Genomic DNA, 12,072 nt, shown 5'->3' on the forward strand with positions numbered 1-12,072 from the left:
TTTCAGAGACAGAGTCAGAAGACTTGGTGAATAATAAATATGGGGCAGAGGTAGAGGCCATGTGAGGTTAAAGTTTCGAGTTAGGATGACACAGTAGATGAGTTTTCATTAGCAAAAGTAGGAAATACCAGTGGGTTGGTGGGTTTGAAAGAAGATTAAGGTTTTATTCAAACTGAGCAGAGATGCCTTTGAAAAATCCAATCAGAGGTATTCTAAAGACACTTCTGTTGCCCAGAAAAGAGTCTGGGGTTGCAGGTAAAAATCTGAGAAGCATCAGTTCTGCTTGATGCCAGGGTCCCCTCAGGAAACCTGTGGTACTCTAAGACAATCTGAAATCTGAGCAACTGAAGTCATAGTAATAGTTGTGAAACTGCTTAGGAAGAGCCACTTTAGGAAGAAAAGAAGTGGCCAGTTACAGACTCCTGGAACATGGCAGGAGGAAGGAGAAATAGTAAAAGACCCTGTAAAGAAAAAGAAATAGAAGAGAACCAGGAGGGAATAGTATTATAGAAGGGAAAGTTAGAGCATTAATTGTACCCAACCATTTTTTTTTTTAAAGATGAGATCTCACTATGTTGCCCAAGCTGGTCTCGAATGCCTAGGCTCAAGTGATCCCCCTGCCTCGACCTCCCAAAGTGCTGGGATTACAGGAGTGAACCACTGCATCCAGCCTACTCATTTTCTTACCAAGTATTGATGGATACTGGTTTCAGACTGCTTTTCAGGTCTGAGTGATTCAACTTGTGTTCTTGAAGTGCAGAAACAATCCTGGAAGTCAGAAATGCATTATATAAGTGAAAAATAAGTTATAGGATAAGAAAGGGTGGTGTGTAGTTATAAACAGTTCTAGTGACTAGAGTGGGAAGCAGAGAGGAAGGGCAACATGCAGGAACCTGGAACCAAAGCCAGGATCCACATCATGGAGGTACTCAGTGTGGAACAGAAGGGAAAAGTAGCTGGGCATGCAGACAAACTTCATATACATCAGAACTTCACTTGGTGTTATCACTGATCCTTCCCCTCTCTTTTCTTGAGAGGGGATAATAATTCATTTTAACTGTTGAGGTTAATTTTTAACTCCAACTGTCAATACCACTGAGGTTTTCTTCTGAACATTTAGCCAGATTATTCTGCTGTATTCATATAATTATTTTTATTTTAATCCTTGCTATCTTAAATATAGAAACCATGTTTATTCACATTAAGCCACATATTGAATGAAAAAATAGTTTCTAAAGCTGATAAACATCTCTAATTGCAACTCAAAGCAAATTAAAAGAGACTTACTTTTATTATCACAATTTACATTTTTCTGCATATTAACCCATGGTTTTATTACCATTTTTTTGCCAATAAAGAAATGTAATACCTATCTACATGTGATTTATCACATCATTAATCAGTGGGGTGAAGCTGACCTTATACTATTTAGGAAGAAAAAGTATGTCAAAAGAAAAGTATAAACACATTTTAGGAGAGGCTTCATTAACAAAATATTTTCAATATTTGAAAAAATTTCTTTTTTTTTTTTGAGACAGAGTCTTGCACTGTTGCCCAGGCTGGAGTGGAATGGCACTATCTCGGCTCACCATAACCTCTGCCTCCTGCCTCAAGCAATTCTCCTGCCTCAGCCTCTTGAGTAGCTGGTATTACAGGTGCCTGCCACCACAACCGGCTAATTTTTGTAGAGATGAGGTTTCACCATCTTGGCGAGGCTGATTTCAAACTCCTTACCTCAAGTGATCTGCCCACCTTGGCCTTCCAAAGTGCTGGAATTACAGGCATGAGCCACCATGCCCATTTCAAAATTTTTCATTTCAAGCATCTTATGGACATTTATTTTTATATAAACATTAAAGCACAACATCAAATGACGTCTACCCATGTCTACTTAATACTTTGTAGTCAGTTACTTAAAAGTAAATTTCCTTTTAAGATATGCCAGAATTTCTCACTAATCAAACTAGTCATTTTCCCAGTTAGCCTACATTACCGATTATTTTAACTTGAATTCCTACAGTCTGTATACTTTATAAATCTATTACAAAAATTTGGCATATATTCCCACTGTTTTATGTAAAACTGCCCCTGAAGAACAGATGCTAACAATGTCAAGATAGCCGTACAACTGATTCCTTTGCAGAGTTTCTAATGGCTTCCTAGGGTGAATAACATTTACAGTAAAACAGTTTTTGAAGGCACTTACTAGTGTTGTTCATATTGAAAATATCCACAAGCTAGGCAGGCCATTTATATATTGTTTGGTATTTATATATTTTGGCAACATTTAGCTTGAATTTTTCACAACAACCATTACCACCACTGTGCAAAAGAAGAATTAACATAGTAGGCCTATTAGAAAAGAGCTATTAGAAAAGACTGCTTATAAATTTGATCCTTGGCTCATATCTGGGAACTGGGATTTTGCAGAGGTTCCCTTCCTAAGAATCACTCATTGTGTCTCAACTGTTGGTGCAAATAATACGGTTTATGCTGAACACCTGGCTTTTTGTTCTGGGCGACTGGAATTTTGTTACCTGCTAGCAGACAGTGCCACAAGACAAGTCCCCAATAAAAACCTTAAATCCGAGTCTCTAATGAGCTTCCCTAGCAGACAACATTTCACGTGTCACAACTCTGGGCGAACTGTGCATATCCTATGGGACGGCACTAAGAAAAGATTCTTGAAAGCCTGTGCCTGGTTTCCATTGAATTTCACCCCACATACCTTTTTCCTTTGCTGATTTTACTTTCTATCTTTTTGCAAATGTTTACAATTCATAAAATTGTAAATCTTAAGTAATCCTTTAGAGGGGAGGAAGGCAAACTAACTATGGTCCATGAGCCAAATCTGACCAATCACCTGTTTTTGTGAATAAAGTTTTACTGGAACACAGACACATTCATTCATTTATATATTGCCTATGGCTGCTTTATTGCTAGCATTTCAGCAGAAAAACAGCTGTAACAAAGACCAAAGGGCATGTAAATACTATCTGGCCTTTACAGAAAAGTTTGCTGATGCCTCCTTTAGAGAGTAAGGCATTTCACCTCCGTGTATTTTCCAGATATATAAAGCTCCTCTTTCAAGTGGTAAAGCTTTACTTTAAACAGGTAAGTAAATGTGTTATGTATTTTCCATATTACTAACAATACAGTCTTCTACCTTTATAGTTCTGCCTCTCAGCCTTGGTAATTGATAGAATAGATTGGCAGGTATGAGTCTGATACCTGGCTTCAATATTTTGCAATCTTAGACAAACTGAAAATGAAGATAATGCTACCTGCCCTGCTAATTTTCCACAATTTGAAACTATGAAAGAAATATATGAAAGTATTTATAAACTACAAATCATCATACAGGATCTCCCTCTATCACCCAGGCTAGAATGCATTGGCACAATCACAGTTCACTACAGCCCTGATCCCTTGCTCAAGTGATCCTCCCACCTTGGCCTTCTGAGTAGCTGAAACTACAGGCATGTGACACCACATCTGGCTAATATTTTATATAGACAGGGTCCCACTACGTTGCCTAGACTGGTCTTGAATTCCTGGGTTCAAGTGATCCTCTAGCCTTAGCCCCCAAAAATGCTGGGATTACAGATGTGAGCCACTACTCTCGGTCTACTCATTACTTTCTAAAAGACCACTGTTTTAATATAAGTATTCCCTATTCAAATATTATGTATAAAACACAATGAAAGTCCTCAAGCTACTTAATCTAAAGTAGATACCATGGATCTAAATATAAATAAAAAACCAGTTGGCAGCTATACCTCATATTATACATTGATCCAAATTACTTTTTTCCAGTTAAGTCAAGGGGCTTATTTTTTTATTTTTTATTTCTTTGAGACAGAGTTTTGCTCTTGTTACCCAGGCTGGAGTGCAATGGCGCGATCTCAGCTCACCGCAACCTCTGCCTCCTGGATTCAGGCAATTCTCCTGCCTCAGCCTCCTGAAAGGGCTTATTTTTAACACTATTTGGCCTTTGGTCAGACAAAAATTTGTAAAAGGAATTTCTGAAAGATTTAAAAGATAAGGCATAGCTAACAGGTATGAGCACCATATCTAAGTGTAACACCTATGAGAAAAAGTAGATATGGGACAAAGGATTAGAATAATGAGACTATCAGAAGATAGGAGAAGTTCTTTATGAAAGAAAGAAAACCTCAGTGAGAATGTGATTCATTTCTCAAGTCCAGAAGTCAATCCGGTCAAAACAACATCTCAGAGCCTAAGAATATCCCATCAGAATATGCCTTTTATTATGACTTGGCATTAACATCCAACTACTCTGACAGAACAAAATCAGATCTATGTTAACAAAAACTTACCAAAAGAGACATTGAATCGCTTTAGTTCACAGAAAGTGACAAAAATCCATCTATTCCAAAGAAGGCTTTTATCTTCCTTTCAAAATGCAGATATATCCTACTATAAAAAACAAAAGCAAAATAATTTAGAATCACATAAAAGTTCCTTAAAGAACTAATTGCCTTAAACCCATCCAGTATTTAGGCAGCTGTCCCTTGACATCCAATATATAGGCAGCTACTCCTTGACTCAAGGAGACATTCCTGAAAAGCATCTTTAAAGAATATTTTTTTTAACTGAACATTATTTGGGATCTGACATCACAACAGAGAAGCAGAGTGAAAAAGAAAAGAAGTTCTGAATATTTCCAAAGCCTCAAAGTATTTACATATACATTCCCTATCTTTTCTATAGTTTGTTTTTTAAAGAATGCTGTGCAAATTTGAAAGCAATATAGAAAACCAATTTTTGACTCACTTTTGATATCAATGGTGTCACTTAAAATAAACTCCAAGAATTTTCAATGATTCCATGTATTATAACTAAACTTTGAGACTTTCCAAAACTCTTTCTTATTGGATTAATTACCTACTAAATCATTTGGCGTCCCTGACCAGCAAATATGGGAAAGAATCAGAACAGACTAGGAAATTAATTCAAGGAGATACAAAAACACCATCGAAGGTTTCCAGACCTTTATTAATAGAAAGGGTGGCAATCTTGTAAGTTTGCAGGTATAGAGTATTCCTTTACATCTAACCAACATCATCTTTCATCTAAATTGTGCTTCATTATTTCAATTTAATGAAGTCCCAAACTTGATGAACCCATCTACAACTATGTGAGCAAAATGAGAAAGGTAAGATTTTGTAAACCATAAAAACAAAAAAGCAATATCCAATTTTATTACTATGGAAAGAGGTGAATTTATTCAGGATGTTCACTATGAACCAAAGGTAGAGATTGGGAGGAAGACAGACCTGAAAGGTTGTGATCATTTAGTCACCTGGCATTCATTACCGTCAAGTTAAGACATTGGAGTTTGCTGTGCTACAAAAGGGGAAAAGTAATGCCTGCCCTGTCAACTTTCCAGGTGACTGAGATCAAATGAGTTACATCTCAAAGTGCCCCTAACTAGCAAACATTGTATCAACTTGAACTATGCTTTGAAAAGTACACTCAAATATACTGATGGCAGTACAAAATGGTAAGGCTTATTTGGAAAGCAGGTTGTCAATGTTTCAATAATCATGAAAATATTCTGCCTTTTGACCCAGTAAAATTCCTACTAACCATCTATTCTAAGGAGATATCCAAGTAAAGGAAGAAACTACACACCCATAGTCATTACACTGTTAATCTGTAGCAGCCAAGTAATCATCACACAAGTGTTTAATGAATGGCTAATACGGGTCAGGCACTGTGGACACCCACTGGTAATCAAGGCTGACAGGCCCTGGCCACTTGTACCTGACCTTCCCACAAGCAGAAAGGTTATGGATGTCATGGCTAACCAAATTTTCTGGTTACTATGACTTTGTATCCTGCTTTTTTCACTCAGTGTCAGCAAGTTGTTACGATTTTGTGTTAACAATTTGAAACTCCATTACATTTTTTTTTTTTCTTTCTGAAAAGCTCAGAAGAAACAGACACACTCTGATGAGAATTGTTAGTACTAAAAGGGTTGTCCCTATGGGGTGGTTTAATCCCAGAGATTTTTGCCTTAGATACACCAGACTATTTAGAGATAATTTTACAAGACATTTTGAGGTCAAGGCAGCAGCTGCACCCAGCAAAGGGGTGGGAGTGGGGAATTTGCTGTTATTATAATTTTCTCTGGCATGCTCTTTCACGAGATATGAATATAAACCCTTTCTTTAAAAAAAAGTCATACTTAAGAGACCGATATTTCTGAATGTATTCACAAGTACATCAGTGCAATCCCTTGCACATGTATCTAAAAGCTAATTACGATAAAGCTTTATAAGTAATTTCAATTTCTTCCGTAATAGAATGGTTCATGTGAAGACTTTAATCTGAAAGATTAACAGTTTCTGTAGAAACCACAAGGGCTCATCTACTCACAGAACAGGAGTTTTGTGTTAATTTAGGCGTTCAACAGAGGCCATTGCTACAGGGAATGCAAAAATAACCCGATGTAACTCTCTTTGTTGAGCTTTAAAATTACTGTAATTTTCAAAGTGATTTTGAGAATCCCTAAAATAGCGACGCACAGCTCGGGAGAATTTTCCAAGCTTAGTGACTCATGCTTTCAACAAATCTTTACTGAGCGCCTACTGTGTGCCAGGCACTGTGCTAGGTAGGCTCCGTGTTACACGTTCTTATCAAGTTTTGAGGAAAAGGTACTTGACAACAGACCCAGCAGGGAATAACACAGCGCTGAACTGACAAACCGAGGACAAAAACGACACTCGAGCATTTAATTTTGTAAAAGGTTCCTTCCTAGTCCTGCTTTGGGGGACTTTGCAGCGAACTTGCAGAAGGCGGCAGATAAAGCTGGGGTCTGAGGGTGTCTTCGGTGTGGAAACTCGCCAAGCCCGAGAGCGCGGCCAAAGGTGAGGGCTGCGGGGAGAGGGCGTCCGGGCGGCCTGGGCTCCCCGCACCTGGCACGGCCAACCCGGCAGGCACCACCGAGGGGGCTGAGAACCCGCGGCCCGGGGCCCCGGTGAGCCCGAGTTGCACGAGCGCAGGGGCCGCATTTTTGCCACGGCTCCGTCAGCCGCCGGTGCCGCGGCTCGAGGTGGGCTGGCGCGTTCTGGCCTCGGGCTTCCCGGGCTTGAGCGGACCGAGGCTCACTCCCTCACGTCCCCCACCTTTCCCTCCCCGGCCTGCCTCCCCTAGTTACCCTAGCGGCGACCACGGCCAGTGACTCTCTTCAGACTGCCAGCGGTGCGGACCGGGGCGGGCGCCGGAGACCGGCTCGCGGAGGAGGTAGGCGAGCGCTCTAGGCCCGCTCCCGGCGCGCGGCGCGGGAGGGCGGTGCGGCCGCAACCGGGGCCGTGAGCTTGGAACTCTGCCCCAGCTCCAGGCTACCCGCAGGGACGCGGCCCCGCCTCTTGCCCCCGGGCTGAGCGGTGCGAAGGCGGGGCCTTCGAGCTTGGGGCGGGGCGGCCAGGAAACTACAAGTCCCAGCAGGTCTTGCGCTGGGCCGTGGAGGCCGCTGGGAGAGTGGGTCTCCTCTGGCTTCCCCAATTGTGTGGGGGCTGCCATTGACCCGTTGCGGCTGCAGAACCGAGGTCGCCGAGTGATGATGATGTGAAATCGCTCGCCTGTCCCTGCCACTCCCAGGCGGTTGCTGGGAGTGGAAGCAGCGGCGGCAGCTTCGGCTGCTGCTATCAGGCTGCCGCCTCATTAGGAGCTTCCTGAAGAAGCGCGGGCGGACGACGGAGGATGCCGGGCCACTGCAGTGAGTAAGCTATCCGCTCGCAACCCGAACTGGCCCTTGAAACTTCTCCGGAAGGCGGAGGAACCTCCTCGCCCCGAGCTCCTCCGGTCCCCAGAGGTCACGCGCCGACGCCGGAGGCGGAGGCTGGGTGCGGGAGGGCTGGGTCCCAGTCCCGCGGTGAGGAGTGGGTTGTTTCCTAAATGTGGGTGTAAAGTGATGGGCGCTGGACTCTGGCGTCGGGATTCAGCCCAGCTGCACATCCGAGGTTTGGCAGCTTCTCAGAGCGCCTCATCCTCTGCCAGACAGCATCCATCTGGAGTCCCGTCTTTTAGGATGAGTGGCTTTAGGGTCGGGCATGAAACCTTAAGCCTCTGTCGCTACCTGTGATGTAAATGGAAGGAGAGGGTATTGGAAGGAGCTCTTAATGTATCAAATAGAATTGGGCTTTTCTTGCAATTGATTTCGAGCCAGATGCCATATGTCCTGAAAAAGAAAAACGGCTGACTTTAGTTTGAAGCGTAAATAATAGATATTGGGACATGTCCTTTTTAGTACCAAAATAGTCTTTCAACCTAAAAAAAAAAATCTGCGTCATATTAATAGGGATAAGTTTAGTTACTTGCTCATGCACTTTTTGCTTAGACTTGCTGTTTCTATGCCAAAAAAAAAAAGTAACTTTTCACAGGAAATTCATCAAGTTGGTGGAATGGACCACAGGAACCATTGGTCTCCGTAAATCTTTTCCTGACCTTCAGATCTTTGCTATTGACTTGGAAGTCTGAGCTACAGTGGTCTCCAAATAGCACGTTAATGGTGGTGACATGACACTGAAAAACAAATTGTGAAGGACATTTAGTGGTGAGAAAGGTCAGGGTGGAGACACTTCATCATCCCAGCAGTTATGCCAGCTTTCTTTCCTTTTTTTTTTTATTTTAAGATGGAGTCTCACTCTGTCCCCCGGCTGGAATGCAGTGGTATGATCTCGGCTCACTGCAACCTCTGCCTCCCAGGTTCAAGCGATTCTCCTGCCTCAGCCTCCTCAGTAATTAGGATTACAGATGTGCGCCACCATGTCCAGCTAATTTTTGTATATATATTTTTTTTAATAGAGACAGGGTTTCACCATGTTGGCCAGGACGGTCTCGACCACTTGACCTCGCGATCCGCCTGCCTCAGCCTCCCAAAGTGCTGGGATTACAGGCGTGAGCCACCATGCCTGGCCCCAACTTTCTATTTTTAAAATTAAGTCGTGTCCAACAAGTCTCAGACATTTAGCAAGCACACACTATGTGAAAGACAGTGTTCTGTTATCTTACAGACTTATTCATATGATGGAAGAGATTAGAACCAACATTTTAGTATTTGCAATCTGCCAGGCACCCCAGGTAGGAGCTCTTCAGGCTTAGTTCACTTAATCACTGTAACAAACGTACGCACCAATCTGAGGCTCAAAGACTTTGCTTATGTGACAAGGGGAGATTTAAATCTAGATCTGCCTTGCCTCAAAGTAACAGATCAGGTAACTAATACGTACTTCAGAAATTACAGACTTTAAAGGTTGAGTAGTTAAAGAGGATTGTCCAGTGTCTAAGACTGGTTCCAACACACCTTGGACATCTGAAATAAGTCCTGAAACCCTACTTTAGTACTTCTGAACAAACTCATTCTCTCTGCCTACAATTCCCATTTCACACTGAACCGCTCAGTAAGACCCTAGAAGCCTATTCCAAATCCATCTCACTTTACTTTTATAAGAAATTACAAGACTGGACTTTTATCAAAAGGTTCTTTCCAGTTAACAGGTTTTGTGAGTCTGAAAGTAAAAATATGACCCTGCTGGGCGTGATGACTCACATGCCTTTAATTACAGCACTTTGAGAGCCAGAGGCAGGAGAATGACTTGAGACCAACCTGTTCAGCATAGCAAAACCCCTTCTCTACCAAAAATAAAAATAAAAAATAGCTGGGTGTGGTTATTTGCACCTGTAGTCGCAACTACTTGGGAGGCTGAGATAAAAAGATCTCTTGAGCAATGATGGCACTACCGCACTCCAGTTTGAGTGACAAGATGCCATCTCTAAAAAAAAAATTTAAATACGAGCGGAGAAGTGTTATTCTCCACTGAAAGTTTCTTTGTTTTAGTGCCCCAAATACGTTAAATACCAATATAAGGAATAAGACAGATAATATCTTATTTCATGTTTATTTTGAGCTCTGATTATATCACCTGTACCAGTTTTGAACCTCTTTAGTTACCATCCTGTTTAGTTGGTAACAAATAGGAGGCAAAAAAGGTAATAGTCACATTTAAATGACTTAGTAATTAAAGGAACTAAATTATTCATGGTTTAATCATCTGTTCAGATCTGCAGTGTTCTTATAATAATAGGAAACATTTATATGATACTATGTGATAGATAATGTTTTACCTGTATTAACTTATCCTCACAATATCACTGAGGTGTTTTTATAGATAGGCAGCTAAAGCAAAGAGAGGTTAGTAAATATACCAAAGGTCATATAGCTACTAAATGGTAGAACTGAGTGTCACAGCAGACAAGATCAAAATCTGTAGTCTAACATTTATTGAGCACCTACTGTGTACCAGCCCCACAGCTGGGTGCTTTCATTATAAGTAAGTCATGTGTCTTTACAACTACCTTTTTAAAATGGAAGTTCAGCATTTAATTACTTGTCCAAAGTCTCAAATAAGTCAACGGTGGAACCAGGGTTTGAACCCATGTTTGTCATACTTCAAGGTCTATGTTCTTTCTTTCATTTCCCTTCAATGATCAAATCTTTATTAAACACCTTCTGTGTGCCACACACTGTGCGAATAATAGGAATTTAATCTTTGCTTTTAAGGAATGTGTTTGAAAAAGCAAAGAGACAATTAATATAGTGTATTGAGCAATAGGTTAGCAGCATGCAGAGGTACTTTGGGAGCACAGAGAAAGAATACTGAGGCCAGCCTGAAGTGAGAAAGCTTAAACCAGTCTTGGGAAAACAAATGAGAATTAGCCTGGGCAGAGAAAAGGGGAAGGAGTTGTTATGGGCTGAATTGTGTCCTCCCAAAATTATGTTGAAGCCCTAACACCCATAACCTCAGAATGTGACTGTATTTGGAGACAGGGCTTTGGGGTGATTAAGTTCAGATGAAGCCGTTAGGGTAGGTTCTAATCCAGTCTGACAGTTTTTCTTATAAGAAGGAAATTTGAACACAAAAAGACACACCAGAGATGCACATACCAAGGAAAGACCATGTGAGGATACATCAAGAAGGCCAAGGAGAGGCCTCAGAAGAAACCAAACCTGCCACCACCTTGATTTTGTACTTCTAGCCTCCAGAGTTGTAAGAAAATAAATTTCTGTTGTTGAAGCAACCCAGTCTGTGGGATTTTTTTAAAGGAACCCCTAGCAAACTAACAGATAGGAGTTCTAGGCAAAAGGAATGACATGCAAAAAGCCTTTAAGTTGTGGTTAGGTGATTGAGGTTTTTTGGTGAGGAGAGAAGTGTTGAGAGAAGTGAAACTGGAGACTAGGCTGCAGCCAGATTAGGAAGATTTTTCATGAGATGCCAAGGGGCTTACCTTTTATCCTGGCCAGGCGCGGTGGCTCACGCCTGTAATTCCAGCAGTTTAGGAGGCCGAGGCAGGCAAATCACTTGAGGTCTGGAGTTGGAGACCAGCCTGGCCAACATGGTAAAACCCTGCCTCTACTACAAATTAGCTGGGCATGGTGGTGCACGCCTGTAATCCCAGCTACTCTGAGGCTGAAGCAGGAGAATTGCATGAACCTGGGAGGCAGAGGTTGCAGTGAGCCAAGATTGTGCCACTGCGCTCCAGCCTGGGCAACAGAGCAAGACTCCATCCCCCCCACCCAAAAAAAAAGTCTATGCTAAGGAAGATGGAATGGAGGGGGTTTGTAGCAGTGGAGAAACATTAGATTTGCGTTTTAGAAAGAATAAGACTTGCAAAGGATAAATTAAAGGTAATAAGACTGGAGGCAGGGAGACCAAAGTAGCGATTGCCACAGGATGCTGAACTAACAGCTTTCTCACAATGTTGAAATGTCTAACTAAAACAGAGCCACTGTTAATATAAAGAAGATTGTAAAGGGCACAGCTAACCCTTAGGGTATACATAAGAAGATTTAGAAAAAATTTATATATAACTGTTTGTACTCAGAGGCTGGCTTTATTTTGACATTTTGCTTTTCCTTATATAGATCATAAAGCTTTATACAACTATCAGAATATTCAGTATTTTTCCATCGTAAAAAATGATCTTACGTGTTTAATAGACACTTTTATGGTGATACAGTTTTAAGCCAAATTTTCTGACAAC

At 41.5% G+C, this 12,072-nt stretch overlaps 2 protein-coding genes across 3 annotated transcripts in view; one reads left to right on the forward strand and one right to left on the reverse strand.

Moving 5' to 3' along the window:
- Positions 1-7,433, reverse strand: part of STRADB (STE20 related adaptor beta) — a 37,668-nt gene extending 30,235 nt beyond the window's left edge. The window contains exons 1-3 of the mRNA XM_032278672.1: positions 7,187-7,433; positions 4,341-4,440; positions 688-768 (exon numbers count right to left, since the gene is read on the reverse strand). Coding sequence (XP_032134563.1) covers positions 688-768; positions 4,341-4,352 — 93 coding nt within the window. The 5' untranslated portion in view covers positions 4,353-4,440; positions 7,187-7,433. The remainder of the gene's footprint in view (positions 1-687; positions 769-4,340; positions 4,441-7,186) is intronic.
- Positions 7,434-7,481: 48 nt separating this feature from the next.
- The window catches only part of TRAK2 (trafficking kinesin protein 2), a 68,299-nt gene continuing 63,708 nt past the window's right edge, over positions 7,482-12,072 (forward strand). Inside the window, exon 1 of one of the 2 annotated variants that reach the window (XM_032278662.1) lies at positions 7,482-7,751. The gene's annotated coding sequence lies outside the window, so the exon portion shown is untranslated. The remainder of the gene's footprint in view (positions 7,752-12,072) is intronic. The other variant, XM_032278659.1, reaches the window with a different exon arrangement.

The sequence above is a fragment of the Sapajus apella genome, unplaced genomic scaffold (assembly GCF_009761245.1).
Source record: "Sapajus apella isolate SASKATOON/1434 unplaced genomic scaffold, GSC_monkey_1.0 scaffold10, whole genome shotgun sequence".
Classification (NCBI taxonomy): Eukaryota; Metazoa; Chordata; class Mammalia; order Primates; family Cebidae; genus Sapajus; species Sapajus apella.